The 24,029-nt window shown below is 43.8% G+C and overlaps 1 protein-coding gene across 1 annotated transcript in view; it reads right to left on the bottom strand.

The window, feature by feature from the left end:
- Window positions 1-24,029, bottom strand: part of FREM2 (FRAS1 related extracellular matrix 2) — a 219,001-nt gene that overhangs the window by 6,963 nt on the left and 188,009 nt on the right. The window contains exons 17-22 of the mRNA XM_073342495.2: window positions 13,811-14,003; window positions 7,600-7,704; window positions 6,277-6,404; window positions 6,051-6,185; window positions 2,708-2,834; window positions 141-328 (exon numbers count right to left, since the gene is read on the bottom strand). Of these exons, the coding sequence (XP_073198596.2) occupies window positions 141-328; window positions 2,708-2,834; window positions 6,051-6,185; window positions 6,277-6,404; window positions 7,600-7,704; window positions 13,811-14,003 (876 nt within the window). The remainder of the gene's footprint in view (window positions 1-140; window positions 329-2,707; window positions 2,835-6,050; window positions 6,186-6,276; window positions 6,405-7,599; window positions 7,705-13,810; window positions 14,004-24,029) is intronic.

Genomic DNA, 24,029 nt, shown 5'->3' with positions numbered 1-24,029 from the left:
AACTGAAGTCAAAAACTTGATGGAAGCTGCTAGGTATGTTCTTAAGAGACCCTTGCCTGCAGCAGGCTCAAAACAACAAATGGTGTTGAAAATCTGGAAAAAAAATTACACATGTTTTTGATTAAACGCAGAACACTTACCACAATCTTAAATCTATATAAGAGGGATGGAGAATCAGCTAGACAGCCATATTCTGCATTTGGTGGACTATACTTGGGTACATATCCATCCGCTCCGGTGCACAGGAAAACCTTCTCAATGCTACAGTAAAAGGAATCACCCAGGTTCTGTACTGGATCCACCATCACACGACCATATATAATATCACCTGAAAACAATCATTGTTTCAAATACAATATATCGTTCTGTAAAGCAAGTATCCAAGAACGTCAGATGAGCTGATGGTGGCCAGACACATGTACAACAAGCATGCTCCCTTTAACAAATTGGCCTCAATTCTGAGTTGTGCTCCAGTCCCTTTACGCTGCTCTAGCAACATAAATGACCTGGAACCCAGCTGGATTTTCCCACCAGGAATCTTGCTGGCAGTAGGGAATGGGTTGCACTCCATGGCTGGTGTAGTCCTACAACACCTTCCTGCTTAGGGGTTTGCCTGAGGGGCAGGAAGAGGCATGGCTAGAATGCACTGTGCTCCATCTATTCTGGGCCAGCAGAGTAGCCCATAAGTGGCCATTCAAGGCTGCTATAACTTAAAGCAGTCACTAGGGTGGCTCAAAAATTGAGTTGGGTGCTGCTGGACCCATAATTCACAAGGAGTAAAGGTATACAGAGCCACTTTTGTCCTCCCCCCATCCCATCTTGGACTGCAGCCTTTTGTCTTCTAAAAATGTGTTTGGAATAGCAAGATACCTTCTTCTATGTCAGCAGGACCTTGGCCATAGGGCGTAAGAACTTGCTAATACTTAGTCAGATGGGCAGTACTTGGCACAGTGAAAATGACATCTACTCTATGGGAAATTATTCCTCTATTTCCAGAGTGGCTTTTTTTCCCCAACTCTGGCCTCTTAACACTTGATTAAATCTGTTCACACCTAACTTTGCCAAAACTGAAGAGAGACATATGGAGTTTTTAAGACTTTCTGCTGCCTGCCAAAATTTAAGGCAGGTTTTGCTTGCTAAACCCACAAAAGACTTGTGGGTTGTCAAAAAATATGCAACAAAAGAGCACGGCCAGTAGCAGACCATGGTAGTCCATGGCCAAGAGTAAAACAAACATCAGAGTGAATAGGACAATGTGAATTTGTCTTGAGAGAGATATATGGCTTGTTATTTATTATGTGTATTACAGAAGCACCTAAAGGTTTTGACAGAGACTTACGTCCCATTATGCCAGGTACTGTACAACCACATAGTAAGAGACAGTCCTTATCCTGAACAGCTTACATTCTAAATAGCCAAGACAGACACAGGCTGGGTGATTTGCCAAGGGTACACAGCAGATCAGTGGCAGAGACATGGATAGACCCCTCGTCTCCTGAGTCCCAGTCCAGAGCTCTATTCCCTGGATCTGGCTTCCCCTCCTTGGGGTGTGAGCTTAGACCTTGAAAGCAGGAATTCCTGGGATCTAATCTCAGTTTTGACTTTGATTTCCATTGAGAGGACAAATCAATTAATCTGCCTTGTTTTCCCCATCTGTACAAAGAGGATCTACGTGTCAGATATTGGCATCCCATGCACTATCTTCAGGGGACCATATTGTATTAACTCTGTGTGTCACTCTGGGCCAGGGATTGTATGTAGTGCCATGGGGAAGGGTTACCTCAGCTCCTCCAGGAATCAGAAACAATGGGTGGTCATTAAGGTGAATCCCTTAGGTTGTAAACACCTCTAGAGAGGTACCACTCCCTGGAGAAGCTTGCATATACTGCTTCAAACTGGGTTTTCCAGAGACCAACAGACATAGAAAGGGCTTCTGGCATAAAAAGGACTGAATTTAGACGGACTTGGGGCTTTCTCTTTCTGATCCAGCAATTGGACAGGACCTTCTGTCCAAGGGGGGGTCTCAACTCATGAGGAAGAGTTAGCTGCCTATGGCTCCACAAGACTGACTGGTGACTCCTGGTATATTTAGTGGGTGTTTAAATATGCTTATGGTTTTTATATGGTTTCTCTGTAATACTTTTGTCTTAAGAATAAACATGTTTGCTTAGACAGAACTGTGTGGTAACCTGTAACTGCTGGCAATACATTGTTTGTAGCCAAACCACAGGAGCTGGCCATTACGCAGACTGGCTTGCTGGGGATATTCCAGTGTAAGGCAGGGAACTGAGCAGCCTTAAAACTTCCCTGTCAGAAGGAAGAAGACAAGGGTTTGTGCCCAGAGATAGGTGATGACTGGAGACAAGATACTTGTCTGGGCACTCCTAGAGCGGACCACAGAGGTGGGAGGGATACAGGGGCAGTTACCCTTAGCTTTTAGGGATGTTGTTAGAGAATCAGCAATGTTTGTAAAGTACTTAGAATATGAAACTGCTATTTTTATTATTGCTGTTCTGAGAAGTGAGCAATGAGCTGAACAGGTCTAACCCTGAACGGAGACCAGAATATGATCAATTCCAATTTAGGCTTGGCAAAAGCAGAAAGACCACATGGTGGCAGTTTGTTCTGATTGAAAGAAAATGCTGAGAGAGCGGAACATAGTAAAGGGATGTCACATAAATTAGCCATCATCTATGTACCATTTTACCTTCTGTGAAAGCAACATCGCTCTCCTGCCCAAATCCCATCGAGCCATCAGATAACCAGAGAGTCTTCTTCGAGAGGAGGAACATCTGGGTATTCAGGCTGAACTCAGCAGCCACTGGGTCGCTGACCTAAAATACAGCATAAAGCTCTTCAACATGCGGTCATTAATCTGGTCTGTGTATTCACCTATATGAATATATTTACCATGAAAAGTCAGTTATTTACACTATTCATTTCTTAATTAATATTAAAATTAGTGTCTACTATGTTTGCCTTTATATACTTGATACAAATCAATTTTAATTATGCATATTACAGTAATACCCAGGGTCAGTTCAATCAGTATTGTGTACTCTACAAACACAAAACTGAAGACATTCCCAGAGCTTACAATCTAAATATGGTCAAGACGTGACAGGTGGCATAGAATACAATGGAAGGGGGTGGCAGAAGACCAGAGCAACAGTAATAGGAGAACAAGGACACCTACAGTTTGGAGGTTGCACAGGTTTTGTTTTTAAAAAGATAAATAAACAAGAGCTATTAAAGAGTCACTAACAAAAGAGAGAATTCTATTTTTTTTCCAAAAGGTAAATGAACATCCTTCTCACTTGCTCTTGTGTGAGGCTGATGGGGTGAGTCGTAAAAATACCATTAGAAACTATCACTAGAACTTATGCAGCTGACCTACTCATTCCTCTTGAAATCACTTTTCCACAGAACAGACTCCAAAATATCAAAGCAGCAGGGTTTGGCAACTGAAAATGTACAACTGAGGCTCTCCTTATAGACCAACTGCTACTCTCCATGGAGATGAAACCTAACAACACTGTTTATAGAAGAAGTTCCTATCCGATTTGTTTGGAATTTTTCAGTTTTAATGCATGGATTCAGGCTACAGGATCTAAAGTCCTAGAGGTTCAAAATTCAAATGCCTCATTCACACAGCTGGGTTCCAGCTTGTTTTCACAAGCATGTGAAAGAAAATCAAAAGTGGCTGAATCAAACTTTTCTTTTAGAGAGAGTAAATGTCTAATGAATAAGAAACTGGAAGTGTATTTTCAGCTAGTAGCACTGGAATTTAGCCAGGCAATTTATAGTAGCGTTAAAGGGAACTGTATAACTGAATCTTATATAAGATATAGTTATGCAGTTCCCATTAACACTATATATAGCTGTGTATAGCTGTGAATATACCCCTGACACTTCCTCTTTTAAGTCTATCCATTTTTTTGCAATTTCACATGAATGTCTCACTGTCACACACTGATTAACTCGTGGCTGTTACAGCCGTACTTTAAGCATACAATTATTTTCATGACGGAAACACTTTAAGCAAAGGTTCTCAATAATATAAGATGTAAAGACTATTTGGGGTGAGAGGAATATCACCTTACTTGTTTTTAATCTTTGACATTCGCACCAATATTTAACTATCATCACTGCAGATGGCCTGATTTGTGTATGGATGAAGAACATTGTGGGAATTCACTAAAGGGCACATCAGTGGGTCCAGAGGACCTCCTGTAGGAAAGCCACTGTGATCTCTGCTGCACAAAGAAGGGGAAGGATTTGGGGAGGTTGTGAATGGGTTGTACACCCCAGTGCAGCATGGATCCCAATTCCTCTCTGAAGGAAGTGTGCAGAAGGCATTTAAAGGTGAGAGAGGGAAGAGTAGGGAACGGAAAAAAAGGAAGAAATCTCCTGCTTTGTGCAAACAATCCTTTCCCTACTTGGGTAGTAGGGTGCTGTTTACAAGGGTACTAGGATTCTTTCTTCCTGGTCCCCAAGATACTGAGGCTGGGCTTTGGGTAGCAGAGTTGCCACTAGCCATGAATTTACACTGTGTCTTGTAGAAATACCATGAGAACAGTGCTTTCCCAGGGAGAGAAAAAAAGAAGGACACAAAAAGCTTCAAGAAGGAAATGTAAAAACAAAGTATTAGAATGGGAGACACCCAGAATATAAGCATCCTTCCTACTTGATACTTGCTTTTAAAAAGAGCCCCTCATTCATTCATGGTGCAAACAATTCCTAAGAGGGACAACATAAAAATATGCATCATATTATTCTATTTTAAAAAACTGAAAAAACAAACAGGCAAGGTTGTATAGTCCAGTAGATAGGGCACTAGACAGGGAGTCAGGAGAGACAAGTTCTATTACCATTTTCACCTCTGATTCACTTGGACCTTCAGACAAGTGACTTAGGGCTTGCCTACATGGAGCCACAGACTGGTCTACATGTGTGAACTGTAAAGCACTCTCATATGTTATGCTCTAACTGCCCCATAGAGACCCTGCTGGTGCAAACTCAAAAGTAGAATCCTATTTCAAACAGGACTTCGTTAACACACGCTAGGTAGAGGGTCTACATGGGGCAGTTAGAGCACGATATGTGAGAGCGCTCTACAGTTTACACTCCCGTAGACCAGACTGTGTTGCAATGTAGACAAACCCTAAAGCCCACACTGTGATACCTGTACTCATTGACTTAAGTGGGACTATTCTTGGAACAAGGTGTTATTACAATCTGGCCCTTCACCGTCACCTTTTGTTTCTTCATCTGTAAAATGGGGATAATAATGCTCACCCACCTTTGCAGAGCCACTTAAAAATTTTAGGCATCAGTGCTAAATATTATCTGTCTATGTATCTGTGTTCCTATACTGGTGCCTATCATGACGATGATACAGTTTTGGGATCTCAGTCCAGTCTCCAGTGGATAGTTATACACCACAAAAGCCATGACCAAAACTGGCAACAACTAACACTCTATTAGCTGTCACAGCAGAGTGGCCAAAGATCACCTGAGTCTTGAGGCTAAGGGCTGGTCTTCACTACCGGGGAGATTGACGCTGCTGCAATCGATGCAGCAGGTGTCAATTTATCGGGTCTAATGAAGACCCACTAAATCGATGGCAGAGCGCTCTCTGGTTGACTCCGGTACTCCAGCTCTCTGAGAAGAGTAAGGGAAGTCGATGGAGAGTGTCTCCAGTTGACACAGTACAGTGAAGACACTGGGATATGTTGACCTAAGCTACGTTGACTCCAGCTACGTTATTCACGTAGCTGGAGTAGCATAACTTAGGTTGGCTTACCCCGGTAGTGAAGACAAGCCCTGTGACACACTCTCACTCCTTCAGTAGTCCCTCCAGGTCAAGGCTGAGTCACCCTGGTGGGGGTAGCGCAAGTAATTTGCACTGTCATTGCCCATTCTGTACCTGTTCTGTGGCGAAGGAAAGGACTCCAGCCTCCAGGACTGTCAATCCAGCATCCTTCATGACTACCAAAGACATTTTTAGAATTGAAATAAAAACCATGCAAAAAATTTCTTGATGGTACCTGTTGGAATCGGATATCGAGGTCAAATGTGATTGGCTCTCTAGGACTACAGATCACTGGTACACTGTACTCCTGGTGAGGCACCGTGGTACAAGCTATCAGCTTCACGGTGTATGTCCCAGAATAGTCTCGGACCTGGTAAAAGCAAAGGAGAGACATGGCACTTGACTAACATATTTCAGAAGCGGGACAGAGCAAACCAAGGAAGGGAAAGCTGTGGTTTTACCGCAAAATCTGAAACAAAGCTCCATTGCTGTATTGGTTGGTTGTATGTTGGTTCACTCCGCACAAGGCTGAGGCTAAATGTCAGGCCTGGGTGATCAGCTGACATAACCATGGAGCTCAGAGTGGAGGCTAGAAAGATGTCAACAGACAAGCTTGTCAGTTTAAATGTCTAGCTGCAGATTCTCAGAACCTGAAAAGCATTCCCAGCGATTCAGAAGCCACAATATGATGGCTGATGCCAATACATTTACAGTGCATTGGTTTTATTAACTGAAATTAACAAAACCAATTATAGTCAACACAGCTGAGCCTGGTGGACTCTTGTTCAAACATCTGTTGAACAATCTCTTATGGGGCTATGCAACCAAAGCTGTATAAAGATTAAATTAAACAGAAAGGCAAAACGGGGAGAGTGGAATGGTAAAGATCTATAATCCCTCCTATTTTTAACCTGGAATGCCAACCCAGGGAACGTAAAACAATTTCTAGTGCATTGTAACTTTTTCAGCTCTGCCTTGCATGTAAAATGCAAAATGTATTTTAAAAGTAAAGAAAGAGTGGAATTGCTATGAAGGAGCTTTTTTGGTTAATGAAACTTGGTTAAACTAAAATAATATAATTAATGATGCTTTTTTTCTTCAACGCACTATTGTACATGATCTTGTTTGGAGAGTTTAATTTATTCAGATATTCTTGTTCACCTCCAGCATTCATGTCCAGAAGTACACTTAGGCCCCAGTCCTACAATCTATCTGTGCAGCTGGAACCTGCATTTAGTCTAACTGAAGTGAATGGGGCACAAGAATCAACCTGCATGGATCAGATTGCAGGATCAAGGCCTTGGATATCATTACATGCCAGTGAGCATTTTATTAACAGCAAGATATGGTTCACACATTCTTTTCTACTCTTGGAAAGGTAGATATGATGGTCAGACCCTCATCTGGTATAAGTCAACATAGCTGTGCTCAAATAAATGGAGCTACCCCAATTTACACCAGCCATGGATGTGGCATGATGTATTTGAAATTCGTTACACATTATGAATTTATGAGCGTAAAGCAATGGTCTTCAACCTGTGGTCCATGGACCCCTAGGGGTCCACAGTCAATGCCTAAGTTTTCCAAAGGGGTCAGCACCTCCATTCAAAATTTTTTAGGCGTCTGCAAATGAAAAAAAGGTTGAAAACCACTGCCATAGAATAAAGCCCCTGCTGCTGAGCGCAGCACATTAAAAAGATCCAGATTTTAGTAGTAGGAATAAGATAATAAACAGTATAAAACTCACAACTATGAGATATTATCAGACCTCAGAATTGACTTACCAGGATGAGATATCACAAATAAACCATGAAATCGGGCTTCAGTCTTGAAGTTGACAACCAAACGCCCTTCTTCACTGATGCGCATACTGGTTGGGTAGAGAGAACCTGCCAGCAGATGCCAAGTAGCACTGATTATTCAGGATGCAAATGGATCATAAATGAGTCATGGTCTGATGAAACACTGGCACCCTTTTATTTCACATTGCCAAGTCAGTCAACAATTTGGCAGGGAGTCTGCTGACATCCTCTGGATTTACCCATGGTGACTGTCAAGTAAGAATTTATGTGAAGGGCCCATACTTTGTGTGGTACTACAGTCTTCCAAAGTATAAAACATGCCTCCCTGGAACAGCAAGGATTTTGGCTTGGTACCCACAGTCAAACATTCATCTAGACAGAGGGAAGACCATAGCACCAGTTCACTCTTTCTGGTGCAGGAAGGTGCAAAATGCACCTCTTTACACTTATGCAGACCACTGAGTTCAAGCAGGGATTTAGTCAACTGACCTCCCTTTGGGGTTTCCACTGAGGGAAGGTAACTTTAATCTGTGCCAGCTCTTCAAGAGGATTCCTACCAGCAGAAGCTGCTGAGGGGATTGTGACAGAATATACCCCTGTGTTCACACCCTACATCCTATTGTAATAATGTTTGTACAAGGTATGCCTTGTGAGGTATCATTTAAAAACTCTTAACTTGCTGATCTATAAAATCATGAAAAAATGCACCTAGTAACTTTATATGCAAAGCTATGAACATAAGCTAAAATCATGACTGAAATATGTTTCCCAGATAAGTCTGGGTAGTCACCTACCCTCAGAGACAAAGGGCAAGCTGATGCCTCAATCAGATGTCAACAAGACTGATGGAACATTACCAGCTAAGTGGCCATTCTTTGGCAAGGAAGGGGGCAGGGACAAATATCTACATCTTAGCAAAGAAACAGCATGGACGCATTTTTCAAGAGGGTGACTGAAATTATAAAAGGAGGGACAACCACCCCAGGGCACCTCCTCTCTCCCCGTCTGTCTCTGGCATTGCACCTAAGACGACAAAGGGCATGGCTACACTTGCAGATGTAGAGCGCTTTGAGTTAAACCCGCCTTCGGAGAGCGCAGTAGGGAAAGTGCTGCAGTCTGTCCACACTGACAGCTGCAAACGCACTGGCATGGCCACATTTGTAGCATATGCAGCAGCATTGGGAGCGGTGCATTATGGGCAGCTATCCCACAGAGTACCTCTTCCCATTCTGGCGCTGTGGCTTGTGGGAAGGGGTGGGAGGTGCAGGGCATTCTGGGTCCTGTCCCAACGTCTCATGATGCATCGGTTCGCATCCCAGCAATCCCTCTGCTTCCGTCCACATTTGGTGCCATCTTTCAACGTTTTTTGTACTGCGCGCGCTTTCTTCCCTTTCAGTCTGCGGGAATGGAGCCTGAACCTCTGAGGCGTATGCTGACGAGTCTCGACAGCACGTCACGTTTGGCAGTCGAGTTATTCCTTGTGATCCAAAGTGACAGTGAGGGCTCCGACAATGATATCGACTCGAATAATGCATATGACACGAGTTTGCTTGTGGCATTCACAGACAAGCTCACCACCATGGAACACTGCTTTTGGGCTCGGGAAACAAGCACTGAGTGGTGGGATCACATCATCATGCAAATCTGGGATGACGAGCAGTGGCTGCAGAACTTTCGGATGAGAAAAGCCACTTTCATGGGACTGTGTGAGGAGCTCGCCGCCACCCCGCGGCGCAAGGACAGGAGATTGAGAACTGCCCTGATGGTGGAGAAGCAGGTGGCTATTGCAATCTGGAAGCTGGCAACTCCAGACAAAAATCTATCAGTCGCTAACCAGTTTGGAGTGGGGAAGTTGACTGTTGGAATTGTGTTGATGCAAGTTTGCAGGGCCATTAATCACATCCTGCTCAGAAGAACCGTGACTCTGGGTAACGTGCACGAAATTGTGGATGGCTTTGCATAAATGGGTTTCCCTAACTGTGGAGGGGCGATAGATGGCGCACATATTCCAATTCTGGCACCAGCCTACCTAGCCTCTGAGTATGTTAATCGGAAGGGGTATTTCTCTATGGTTCTCCAGGCACTTGTGGATCACCATGGGCATTTCATTGACATTAACGCAGGCTGGCCTGGAAAGGGGCATGACACATGCATCTTTCGGAACACTGGCCTGTTCAGGAAGCTGCAAGCCGGGACTTTTTTCCAAGACCAGAAGAGCACCGTAGGGGAAGTCGAAATGCCCTTTGTGATCCTTAGAGTCTCCGCTTACCCTTTAATGCCTGTCTCATGAAACCCAACACAGGGAGCCTCAACAGCAGCAAGGAGTGGTTCAACAACAGGCTGAGCCAGTGCAGAATGACTGTGGAGTGTGCTTTTGGCTGTTTAAAGGGCCGCTGGTGCTCTCTGTATGGGAAGCTGGACCTGGCGGATGACAGCATCCCCGTGGTTATATCCGTGTGCTGTACCCTCCATAACATTTGTGAAGGGAAGGTTGAACGATTCACTCAGGCATGGAACTCGGAGGTTCAACACCTGGAGGCTGAATTTGAACAGCCAGAGAGCAGGGATATTAGAGGGGCCCAGAGTGGGGCTGCAAGGATTAGGGATGCCTTGAGGGAGCAATTTGAGGCTGAAAGCCACCAGTAATGTCTGGTGTCCTGCATAGGAGTGAAGTGCAGTGGTTCCAATGTCAGTAGGAATCTGTGTTTGTTACACTGACTTGCAGTGCCTGTTTCTTTCCTGGGCTAAGGTATCTTTTACTTCATGCAATAATAAAGAATGTTTTCAAAGCCAAAAAATCCACTTATTGAGAAGAAAATGCATTTATTGAAAAGAAACACAACTGCTTGGGAAACAGAAAGGGCAAGGGGGTTGGGTGGGGAATGGTACAATCACAGATTTGTGTATGTCCTGTTATCATACTCAGCCTTCCTGTCTGAAGTGCTGTGCAATGAGTGCTGCACTTCAGGATGGTTATACTGCATGGTGATGGGGGTTGAGTGCAGTGGGTAAGGATCATAGTTTTCAGGGCTGGGTGGTGAAGCTACAGGTGTTGGAGGCAGCTGGAGGTGGTAAGAGTCTGGATGTTGGGGAAAGTGGGTTGGAGGTGACATGGGGGCACAAGGGAAAGAGTTTTGGGACAAGGGCTGAAGTACTGCTCCGCCTGCATGGCTTCGAGTGCCTGGATAGAGTCCGCTTGTCACTCCATTATGCTTATCAGCCGATCCATGCTTTGTTGCCAGAGCACCGCGCTTTTGTGCCGGTGCTCCTCATTCTGCTGGCAGATCCTCCTTTTACTGTCCTGCCACTCCTGCACTTTTTGATTTTCATTACTTGAATGCTGCATTACTTCATGCAACATGTCTTCCTTGCTTCTACGTGGCTTCATTCTAATTCTTTGGAGTCTTTCGGCCGATGATAACATGGACGGCTGAGATCTCAAGAAGAAAAGGAGGACTTGTGGCACCTTAGAGACTAACCAATTTATTTGAGCATGAGCTTTCGTGAGCTACAGCTCACTTCATCAGATGTTTACCGTGGAAACTGCAGCAGACTTTATATACACACAGAAATCATGAAACAATACCTCCTCCCACCCCAAGCAGGACAGTGGGGTGGGAGGAGGTATTGTTTCATGATTTCTGTGTGTATATAAAGTCTGCTGCAGTTTCCACGGTAAACATCTGATGAAGTGAGCTGTAGCTCACGAAAGCTCATGCTCAAATAAATTGGTTAGTCTCTAAGGTGCCACAAGTCCTCCTTTTCTTTTTGCGAATACAGACTAACACGGCTGTTCCTCTGAAACCTGAGATCTCAAGGTTGCATCTGTAAGGGCAAAATGCAACACTTAACAGATGCAGCATTGTTCACATCAGGCAGAGCAATGATTCCCTTGTACTTAAGGGCAAGCACAGTCTACACCATAGCATAATTTTGCCCGTCCCAAAGCAAGCACACATAACCCACGGGAGCCCCAAAATGGTGAGTAAGCACAGGTTCAAGCATGATGGATTGTTTCATGGCTGTACTGTCCTCTGGGTTTCTGTCCTTGGGGAGAGCCAACAGTGGCAGGGGGCCCCTATACTGAACACTGTCCCCACATTTTCCACAGGAGTTCGTCCTGGAAGATATCTCGCTGCTGAGGGTGACCTGGGAAGCAAGGGAGGGTCTTCTACTACAATGCGGCTTCTGCCCTGGCCCATATGCAGCTTGCCTGTGTGCAGCAATGGTCCCCCCACCCCTCACGGCGCAATGGCACGGACAAGTTAGCCTTATTGGGACAAGGACCACAGTGGCTCTCCTAAGAAACCTACGCAAGCGCATTGCCCAAGTTCTGGAGGAGACCTTTGAAGAGATCACTGAGGCCAATTACCGTGATGTGAGAGAGCACATCAACGCCCTATTCCGCATCTAGGCATGCATGCAGCCCTAACCAGCCTCGTCCCAAGAGCCCACACCGAATAACTTCCTTCCCAAAATAAAAGCTGCTTACTGGGAACCTCCTCTGGTGTTTGTCCTTCCCCAAGCATCGGCTGCCGTGACTGGCTACCTTCCTCCTGGCTTGAGAACAGCTCCTGGCTGCATGCATCTAGGGATTCCGGGGTGTCTTCCTCCGCCTCAGCACCCTCGCTCTCGCTTTGTTCCTCCTGCCTTGTTGAACTGGGCTCTGAAGTGTTCATGGTGGTATTTGGAGTGAAGGTGGTGTTACCCCCAAGTATCGCTTCCAGCTCTTTGCAGAAAAGGCAGGTAGCAGGGGCAGCACCGGAGCAGCTGTTTGCCTCGCGGGCTTTGTGGTAGATGTTCTGCAGCTCCCTCACTTTAACCCTGCACTGTAGTGCGTCCACGGTCATGGCCCCTTTCCATCATGTCCCTTGATATCTGCCCCCAGGTATTGTAATTCCTACGGCTGGAGTGCAGCTGGGACTGGACAGCTTCCTCCCACTAAACACTGATGAGGTCCAGCACCTTGCCATTGTTCCATACTGGGGATCGCCTGGCGTGGGGAGGCATGGTCATCTGCAAAGATTCGCTGAGAGCACTCCATGCCTGGCTGAGCAAACAGGAAGGGGGTTTTCAAAATTCCCAGAGAATTTAAAGGGCGGGTCTGATGGTTGGTCACCTTAAGGCAGGGCAGTAAAGTTCAAAGTGATGACCAGAGTGGCTAGAACAGGCATTGTAAGACACTTTTGGAGGCCCATCAGAGCGCACTAACAGACCAGGGTGTCCACACTGGCGTCGTGGTGCTCCTGCGGGGGGGGGGGCACAAAACATTATTTCACTCGCTGAGGTGGAGTACCAGGAGCAGACCAGCCGCGGAGCCAGAGCGCTCTACATGCCCTGCCAGTGTGGACGGGTAGTGAGCTAGTGCACCTGGGGCTCCTTTAATGCACTGTAACTTGCAAGTGTAGCCAAGCCCAAAGGGAAACAGCTGTTGGCCTCTGGAATTTTTAGCTCTGCAACCTGAGCCCCAAGAACCTGAGTCAGCTGACCCAGGCTCTGAGACTCAGTGCCACGGGTTTTTTATCACAGTGTAGACAGACCCTCTGAGAACCTTTCTCAGACCTGAAGAAGTGCTCTGTGAAAACTTGAAAGTGTTTGTCTTTTAACAAAAGAAGTTGGTCCAATAAAAAATATTACCTTACCCACCTTGTCTCTCCATTATACTGTAACATATCTACCATCATGGTACATAGCGAGTTTATTTTATATGACTTACGCTTCCTTTGAGAGATTAATGCATGTGTCGTCGCTGAGGTTAAAACTGCTTCCAACTGTGCAATATTTCATAGCCAGAAGAATAATGAATTCATGTGACTTAAAAGTTTTATAATCCATGACAGTTTATGTGACAATGGAATAGAAAAACACAACAAATCCTAAATTTCAGTCAACATGTAAGAAAAAGGGAATTTTATGATTTTTCATAGGTGGTTGATAAATGTCTTGATATTTTTCATTCAATGCAATAACACATCTGAAGTCAAGTTTACAGAATTTCAAAATCAGAGAGTCTCTCTAGAATATTGAACAAAATGGCTGACCAATGGCAGTTTATTTGCAATTAATTATTTCACATATATACTACAAAGCAATATTTTCATATTACAGTTGCTTCAAAAATTATTCTTCTGCATGCAACCTAAAGCTTCAGCAACAGAGCAAGAGTAAAAATCAACAACGTCTGAAAACATACCTTGGAGCTCTGCTTCAGGTGGGCTGCCAATTCCATCCTTCCACAAGATGGCAGTGTCATACACAAAAGTCAGCCGAAGTTCAGACTGTAGGTCAAAATGCTGCCAGCCACCTATACCCACAGGTGAATGGAAAACATAGGAGACATACAAGGGGACTCGCAAGGTCACATAGGACTGCACTAGGTTGAGGACCTATAAAGACCAAAATCAGTTAGTTAGGTACGTGGTAATGAAATATAGTCCAGTACAAACAACATTAATGCATAAGCAAAAAATGCAGAAGAAATAGATGACGGTCAACATTTTGAATGAGATGAGTACTCTCTCTTCCGAATTGTACATGATGAATAAAGCACTGAATTTCAATGGCTTGCACGTGGACACAAATCCTCTTAAGTGCCCTGCTTTTATTTGAAACAGGATATGAATTCTGACAATAAGGAACTAATATTTGACCCGTCATTCTTGTTCAATCTTTGTAAATAGCCAATTAACAATGGCTAGATAGAGAACCAGTTGGGGATAGCTGATTAACAAAACAAATCTTTGTTTGTACATTTTATCCTTCTCCCTCAACCTTCACCTAGTGCTCATCTTCTGAGATGTCAAATCCCGCAATAACCTCTGCATGGGAGGACCCTGCATTTGCGTGGAGCTCGTTGCAAGATTGAAACCTCAGATTACATTCTCTTAATGGCTGGAACTGTGGCTTCTTCTATGGGTAGATAGTGGGTGTCATACTGCGTGCATTCCATAAATAAATACTAATAGTGCATTGAAATATCAAGTTAGAATACTTTCAACTGAAAAGAATTAGAAAGTTAAATCTGATTTTAAAAAAGAGTAATTTTGGTTTATATCATATAAATACTAATACTCTATTTAAATATTTTCAACCAGAAAAGGTATGTTTAATGACGTAAAGAAGAACAAGGTTAGAACATCAAGATCTATTATATACAATAGGATTATCTGACTTCTATGCCCTTTTTATTTTCTGAACAGATTTTTTTATATCTATTTCATTTAATATTCATTTTTTGTGAAATAATACTGCAGTTACAGCCCTATTATTACAGATAGGGCCATCGAGAGCCTGTAATTGAGGAACTTTTACAACACCATGGGTTGCATTGGAGGGGAAAGGGTAAGAGAGTAATGGAGAAGACAGAAAGATTTCAGTTTCAGTGGGAGGGGGCACTTAACTGCCATTTGTGGCTTTGAATATCTCCCCCAGATTAATACCTTACAGGGTTTTAAAAGCGTTTTGCAAAACCTCTAGTGCGGTTTTAAAATTTTACAAGTTGTGTGAAATCCAAACCCTTTGTGATTCAGATCCATTTATTGGGTCTCTCTTACTCCTGGTTTATGTTTTCCTGTCCCTGACAAAAAGCATAGTAATTCATGAAACCACAAGTATAGCAATATTACTTTTTTGCAGCACTTCACATTCTGAAGTAAGTACTTGGTTACTGAAAATGTTGGCAGTTGTTAATGTGCTTCTACATGCAAAATCATTTAGCCTGTGCAATGTGCTGTCAAAAAAACCTCCTTCCTTTCATTTCATCTGCTTGTGGAGTCATCTTCTAACACACATTAACATTTAAACTCTATATCATCTGAAAAATTATGAAAAGGAGAGTCTTTTCTTACTTTCTCCTGTTTTAAAAGATATTCTAGGTCCTTTCAAACGTTTGTATTTAAAATCAGAGATAGAGTCAGCAAAAGATCACTTGGCTCATCCAGCTGCATGATTTATGAAAGCTCAATTAATACTTAGCCAGTTTCTGTAATCTGGTCTGTAGAAAAACTTGTCTCGCAGTTCAAGGTATAATTGGAAAATATTTTAAAAGGTGTCTGTTATTACTAGTACTTACCAATTGATCTTGAAATGTGTATTTATGATTCCTAAAGTGCTATGTAATAAAGTGGCCTCACAGCTAATATTAGGTGCTACTGTTATGGTCAGTTAAGATTAATGCTCCTTTGTTGGTTTTAATTAATATGTCCAGGAACTTTTTTCTGGATCAGGGCAATAGCTTTCCTGTCTAGGTGTACTAAATGCCAAGAAGTTCTTAGACAAAAAACGTTGCTCCTTCAGTCAACTATGTATCACACGAATAGGGCCAAGTTCACCCTGAGGGAACTCCACTCACTTCAATGGAATGACTTCGGGCACAGATTTGGCATGTTGTTCCAAAGCAATACAACAGGATATTAACTTATGTTAAGACAAATGCAGGCTGTGATGCAGCTCCCGACGAGATCTGATTTGCCTCTGATTCAGAGGCAATCTTGCACTCCTGGCACATAGTCAAGATTCAAACCCATTTGCTTCCATAACTAAACACATCTCTACCAGCTCAAAAGACCTTTTCTTGATCTTTACATAGGAATATTTGTTTTCCATCTGCATGTTCGTATAGCAAAAAACCAACCAACCAACCAACCAAAGGTCTTAAATTCAGATTGTGTGTGATGAGGGGAGTGGGGAAAACAACACTAGCTAAAAGAGCTAACATGGTAAAAGGTTTGACATATATTCAATCATCTGTTGTAAAGAAAACAAGCATAGTGCAATGTTTTGCTTTTCTGTTACACTTTTACCCAAGCTGTATGCACCAGACATTGTCAGATATTTACGCATAGTTTACATGAACTAATTAACGTAATCTGTAAGCAACAATTTAGACTTGCATTTCCCCCCTCCATTCTATAGGGCACATGTCTCTCTATTGGAGACAATTAATTTCTACTGGTGGAAATAAGTCTGCGGGTCCCCGCTGAGTGAAAGTCTACCGAAAGACGGTTCCAGTGTCAGAAAGCACTGACAACCCTCGCTCTCTAGGAGGGCCTGAAGCCTGCTGGTGCAGCACAGAAAGAATAAAAGACCTGGCTGGGATCAGTGCATTAGGAGATGGGCTAATTCCTGTATGGAACTTAAAAGCTACCCTCCCCTGAGAGAACCCATAAAGGAAAGCAGGGGGTATTGTTAGGGTTGCCAATCTTCTAATCACATAAAACTGAACACCCTTGCTCCACCCCCTTCCCTGAGACTCCAATCCTTCTCTGAGGCCCTGCCCCCTGCACACTTCATCCCCCCTCCCTATGTTGCTCACTCTCTACCACCCTCACTTACTTTCACTGGGCTGGGGCAGGGGGTTGGGTGTGGGAGTGGCTGAGGACTCTGGTTTGGGGGTCTCGTGATGAGCAGTTTGGGGTGCAGGAGAGGGCTCCGGGCTTGGGGCCAAGGGGTTCAGAGTGTGGGAGGGGCCTCTGGGCTGGGGCAGGAGGTTGGGGTACAGGAGGACGGGGTGAGGGCTCTGGGGTGGGGCCAGAGATGAGGGGTTTGGGGTGCAGGAAAGGGCTCCGGGCTTGAGGGGCCGAGGGGTTTGGAGTGCGGGATGGAGTATGGGGTGCGAGCTCCAACTGGGTGGTGCTGACCTGAGGTGGCTCCCGGAAGCGGCCGGCATGTCCGGCTCCTAGGCGGAGGGGCTAGGGGGCTCTGTGCACTGCCTGTGCCTGCAGGCACTGCCCCCGCAGCTCCCATTGGCAGTGGTCCCGGTGCTTGGGGGTGGGGGCAGTGCGTGGAGCCTCCCTGGTCCCCCTTTGTGCCTAGGAGCTGGACATGCCGGCTGCCAGGGAGACTGCCTTAGTCCCGCTGCGCTGCTGACTGGACTTTCAGTGGCCTGGTCAGCAGTGCTGACTGGAGCCGCTAGGGTCCCTTTTTGGCTGAGCATTCCGGTCAGAAACCGGATGCCTGGCAACCCTAGGTAATATTGCTGGGCATGTTTCAGAGAGAAAGAGAAGGAGAAAATATGCCTCTGCCAGAATAGCTACCCTCTCGTGGGTTCAGCAATAGGGCTGACAATTGCACTCCTGATGGCCACCAAGATTAATCGAGTCCATTATCTATACTCCGATTCTACCACAAATGTTATTAAATAAGTTGCATCACTACACTATTTTCTTAATAAACAAGCAGAACCCTGCCAGTGAAAATAATCATTTTAGCCCAGTAGACAGAAAAATAAAATAAAAAACGTGTAGTTCATCTCTTCGATCAAACGAAATAAAGCTAAAATAAAATGGGCAAGCTTATTAAAAAGCTGCTGTGGAGACTGGAGAAGGGATTTTTTTCCTGCATTCCAAGTTGAGTTACCAGTGAACAGAACCAAAATACTTCTGGTTCCAGTCTGGATAGAAAAAAACAAAGAAATCAACTAACCATTTCCATATAGTTTGAGAAACCCTATTTTTCCAGTCCTACTTGGGATATGCCGTTCAACTGAATATGGAAAACATTCCTTCCATTGTCATAGCTCCATTTTTTAGCACTGCCCACAGAGACTAATCAAAGTAAGCAGCTGTTCCTATTTTAACTTGATGTTATGAAAGCAGGAGGCTAACTGAGAGCTATAAAAGTAGAGTATCAGTTTAAGTGCTATGGAGATACAGAACAGGTGCATTACATATCTATGTATTCCATACTCAGTTGAACTCAGCAGTCACATTATCAGAGTTTTAGTCATTAGCAATACAATAATTAAAATAATATCTAGAATAATTTCTCAGAACTTTGTACGACTTTTAACCTTATGACGCTGAAGTGGATATTCATAGTTCACTGTCACACTCAGAGCCAAAAGAGAGGGGGGCTGTGGGATCTAGGAAATTGTGTCTAATGCCCTGTAACCACGTCATGCCTGGAGAACATGAGAAGATAGAACAGAGAAGCTGCTCCAAGCGGTACAAGAAATGCACTCTACCAATACCTGATAAAGCTGCAGATCAATAAATCACTCTAACAGCTGTTTATAGAAGTCATTCCTGTGAGTGAAGCAAATCTTTTATGCCTGTCAGCTCTGTGGGGAGTAGACTTACAAGCATCTCTTTTGCAATCGGAAATGTCAGAATGAGCCTGACGTCTGTTTCTGAACATTGATGGTTCCCATACCAGGATTACAAGAGGTAAAAAACAACCCCTGCCCCCACACACCATTTCTACAGGGTCTCTTTCCATTGGAGAACACTTTATTAGATACTCCAGATATGTTTCAGTGCCAAATCTGTCACAGCACAGATTAAATAGAAACGCACATCAGAAAGGACATTCTCTGTTTCAGGTCCATTTTAGGCACATTTTGCTCATAATTTCACTATTGCAACCCCACTGATTTTAACAAAACAGCCCTAGTGTATGTGAGGGCAGAACCTGGCCCAGGAAAATGATCTGTTCAGTGGTTCTCAAAGCCGATTGGCTGCTTGTTCAGGGAAAGCCCGTGGCGGGCTGCGATGGTTTGTTTACCTGCAGCATCCACAGGTTCGGCTGATTGCGGCTTCCACTGGCCGCGGTTTACCACTCCAGGCCAATGGGGGCTGTGGGAAGGGCCAGCATATTCTTTGGCCCGTGCTGCTTCCCACAGCCCCCATTGGCCTGGAGCGGCGAACCACGGCCACTGGGAGCCGTGATTGGCCGAACCTGCGGACACGGCAGGTAAATAAACCGGCCCGGCCCACTAGGGGCTTTCCCTGAACAAGCGGCGGACCGGCTTTGAGAACCACTGCGTTACATGATCCTTGGGATACTATCAGGGACAGCATGAGAGAGTGTGTCCTCATCACTAGGTGTTTATAGCATGAAAAGTAGTTAGAGGCAAGCAGTATTCCTTGAATCCTTTGTAATATATTTCTCAGTGAAGCAGGATTTTCATGCTAACTATAATTTTGTCCTCCAAGTTGTCCTGAACCTATTTTTCATTGCATTTGTAGGATATATCTCTTCAATTTATCCATGCAGGCTTAACAATGTTATCAACCCCTTATTTACACAATATCAGTTTGTTAAAGTGAAGAGTCAGCCCCAGGAAGGCAGATGGCCAGGTGAGTTAAAGGTAAAATGCAAAGCAGGTTTGTTTAAAAGAATTTGAATGGGGAGGAGAATGGAACGCAGCCTTGACATGTCAGGCCTCTTGAAATGTTTAACTTTTTACTTTGTTGCACAGCTGGTGCCCATACATCCACAAAGTATTCACTTTATAAAATAGTTTTTCTTTTCATCCCTTACTGAATTCACTTATTTCAAAAACAGCTGGGGAGGTGGTGGAAGACTTCTGTTATGGGACCTGGCATGTTTAAGGAAAAATCACAAGTTGATTATGCTAGCTGAGCTTGAAAAACTGCCATGAAAATATATATTTCTTTTTATTTGCAATTTATACTGTCCAGCGAATTCATCAGGAAAACTAACTCACAGCTCTCAGGTCCCATTTTGCTGAAGCTAGATCTAGTGAAGATGGAAAAACACCGGCTCTTTAGAGTAAAAATTCGTGAACTTCCGTATACAACTCACGGTAATAAAGTGATAGCTTTTAAATGAATTTTTACATGGACCATCTAAACATCTCAGCCTACACCATCTGCACTAGAAATATGAGCTGAACAGACTGGAAGGGAAATCTTTTTCAAACCCTGGCTAGAAGCAGCCTCTCTGTTGCAGAGTGAAATACAACTGCTCGGCTGTATTCCATTACAGTAGCTTCAAGCTACCAATCTGTACATTCAACATTTTAATGTACTTTCTTCATCTTGTTGTTTCTGGCAGAGACTTACTTTACTTGATATTGTTAATAAAATTTGTTTGAATGATAATTTTCTTGAGTCACCATGTCAAGCCTGGTAATGGACTGAAACAAGAGAAAGTAACTTCCACAAATAAGCACATGACCAGAACCACAAACTGTCTGGCTCTAGAATGTAATTACAACAGGAGGAAATAAGATCAAATGATACTCTATCAAATAAATCCAGGCTGACTTTTTCCCCCTATATAAATTAAATATGAAAAGGGACACCAACTTTTCTTAGCCCCCCCATTTTTAAACTTCCTTTCAAAAATAATACTTTGCACTTCTATAGCACCTTTCATCTGAGGATCGCAAAGCTCTTCAGAGTCATTAATTCATTAAGCTTCACAACATCGCTGTGCAGTATTTAAGGAACGTATGGGGTCATAACCCAGCCTATATCTATGGCTTGGATCTTTCAAGTATGTCAGATCTATTGTTTTAAGAGCTTTATATACTGTAAGTTTATATACTTTATATATCTTGAATTTCAGACTTTGGCTTACTGGATTGTGGAGTGTTGGCACAATGAGAACTGTTGCTAACTATAAGGGCTGACCTCAGCTTTAGCCAGAACACAGTTCTAATTTAGACTAACTGGTGTAGTGCCAGGAGATCAGGGTGCACATTTTCAGATGTAGGTTCCTAAAGTTAGGTAGCTACATCCTCATTTAGACACTTAAATAAAAGTGGTTTGATTCACAAGAAGGGATGAGCACATGCAATTCCCACAACCATTAGTTGTGGACTTGTGGGTGCTCAGCCCCTCTGAAAATCTCTATGAAGTACTCTGTGTCTCTCTGCTTCAAGAATGCCTGGCAAGAAACTTCCTAGCCCCTCTTCCCTGTCATCATGGTACAGACTGAAGGAGGCTGTGCTTGTATCCTCACACAGGGTTTGCTCCCTCGCAGACAGAGACCCCAAAAGAAATGCTCTGTGTAGGCAGTAGCCACCCATCTGCACAGTGTCTGTGGCTGCTGCACCTCCTGCCCCAGACTGCTTGGAGTGTTGCAATGAAACCAAACAAGTCACTGGTCCTCTGATATCATTTCCCCCAGCATGCACCCAGTCTTCTCCCAGTCCCTGCCATGGGTGGAGCTACCACAAAGCATGACATGGCATGAAGAGAGTTGCAGACCCCTTCCAGGAAGTCTATCCACTACATCCTCCTCAGCACTACTTTTTCGGCTACATGGGCCAGGTGGGGTGAAGAACCAAGACTTGGCCTTAAAGACACAAACACAAAGAAATCTTCACACTGACTGGCAATTCACCTGCCAACCTGCTCACCTTGCACAAAGAGAAAACATGACCCATCAGGAGCAGTGGGTAATATAATACACCTCTACCCCAATATAACGCTGTCCTCGGGAGCCAAAAAATCTTACCGTGTTATAGGTAAAACCACATTATATCAAACTTGCTTTGATCCACCGGAGCATGCAGCTCTGCCCCACTGGAGCGCTGCTTTACTGCGTTATATCTGAATTCGTGTTATACCGGGTTGCATTATATCGGGGTAGAGGTGTACTGCTAAAAGCAATGTCATTTTTGTCATTTCCTTATGTATTACATTCTGCATTGTGGAACACAGGCTTCCTTGGCGTGCTGAACCAAGAGCACGGTGAAAACTGCAGTTGCCAATTTTCATCCCACATAGGAGGATTACTAATTGTTAGCGGGAAAAAAGCAACCATGGTGACAACTGCCGAGATAGGGTACTGACTGACTAGCCTCTCAGCAAGAGGAGGGTCATATGAAGACAAAGACCAAACTCAGAGAAGAATTAAAAATGAAGAAGGCAGTGAAGCACGTTATGATGGGGGAGGTGGCAATGTTTCACTGCTAGAACCAATTCAGTTGGATATTTCACTTACAGCACTGTAATCTTTTAACCACATCCTGCAAGGCACTGAGCAATGACTTCACCGCTGCTTGATGCCTCTCAAGATTCCCCCGCCACACAAGTTTTTAAATCTAATTATTCTTACCTACAGTACAAAATTCTCCCTGAGTCTGAAGCAAGTGCCATGTTTTATCCTGAGCTAGAACACGTAACTTCTTTTAATACTCTAAAAATATTCATTAAAATGAGTAGTAATAATGTCCCTTATTTTTTCCAGCTATGTTTATATATGTGAAAAGCATCTTATCTTCCACCAATCTAGCCTATCGATCTGGCCTCATCATTGTAGTATTTACAAATATTTTAAAATAGAAATAATTACCAAAGAATAATCTGTCTTCCTTCCCAGGTGGTGGGAAAAATAGCTTGATTAGGTTACAGGGATTTCTCTGTGCTTGTTTGTGTGTTAAGGATTGTGTTGTGTGTGAGAGAGAAGAAATTAATGTGTGGTTTTAGTGAGTGTGTTGTATGTCTGTGTGAGAGCTCAGAGACTGCGGGAAAGCAGAGCTGAAGACATGAGTTAGGATTTAGCTCTGAAAGCGGTGGGGTCTGTAATCATTCTTATCTTCTGGGAACAAATTCTGCAGCCTAGCTCCAGCTGTTGTGCAAGTTTTGCATCCCATACTCACTAGCCTCCCCCTTCTTGCTGATAGTTTCAGGGTTCCAGTGGAATGTACCTCTTGGAGGTTCTGGTTGCAAAGGAAAAAGGGAACTCATAGACCAATCCCATGGAGGTCTCTGAATGTCAGAACAGAGACTTTGAACTGGACTCTGTAATAATAAATGAAGATCCAGGCAGAGAATGGAGTGCTGGGATGATGATCCTCCAACTCTTGTGTGGTTAAGTACATCGGCTGCTGCATTTTGCATTAGCTGTATATTTTACAGAGTATGTAGCATTATCCTAGATAGCAGTTACAATGAAGGGAAGGATGGTGCAGTGGTTATGGTGTTGTGGTTTTGATCCTGTTCTCAGCCTCTGAGACTATTCCAAGGTATGACCTTCTCCGTGAAATAAAAAGATAACTCCTCACAGCCAGTGGTGCTCTATTCTGGGGTTGAGTGGAGACAGTCTGGGCTTATGAAACAATTTATTGTACAGAAATGTTCTGGGACGTGACTTTGATGTCACAATGGCAGAAGAAATACAGGCCCCCTTTGCCTCCTTCACAATATTGACATAGACTTGACGGAAACCTAATTCCCCAGCTTTAACTCCATTTCCAGGACTCTACATGACAACCCCATATGACATGTAAAACTGGTGGAATCTCTCTTTCCTTCTTGCCTGAGGGATTTTTCTGTTGAGTGATGTGAAGCACACTCTCTTCTGTGGGCTGTCTGCACTCACAACTCCTGCTGCTCCAGGGAGAAAGAGACTAGCACTGACAGCTAAAGCCAAGCCTCCCACATGGCAGCACAGAAAATTGCCATCAGCATATGGGGTCAGCCTCCACGCCTTCCTCTTTAATGTTGCTTTAAGGGGATTGTATTTTGTCTACATCTAAATACCACAGTACTTCAATCTTTACTGGAAATGGGCTAACAATCACTTGATTAAAAACATAAACTTTTCAGAAGGGCTTCAGTCCAAAGTAGGACTGGAATGGGATATCATCACTACACAATCAAATGTAAAAATGTAAATGTATTGGATGAAAACCTGGCTATGCTGAAGCCAACGGG

The sequence above is a fragment of the Lepidochelys kempii genome, chromosome 1 (genome assembly GCF_965140285.1).
Source record: "Lepidochelys kempii isolate rLepKem1 chromosome 1, rLepKem1.hap1, whole genome shotgun sequence".
NCBI lineage: Eukaryota > Metazoa > Chordata > Testudines > Cheloniidae > Lepidochelys > Lepidochelys kempii.
The sequence above is the reverse complement of the archived record's forward strand: the minus strand, read 5'-3'. Positions and strand labels throughout refer to the sequence as shown.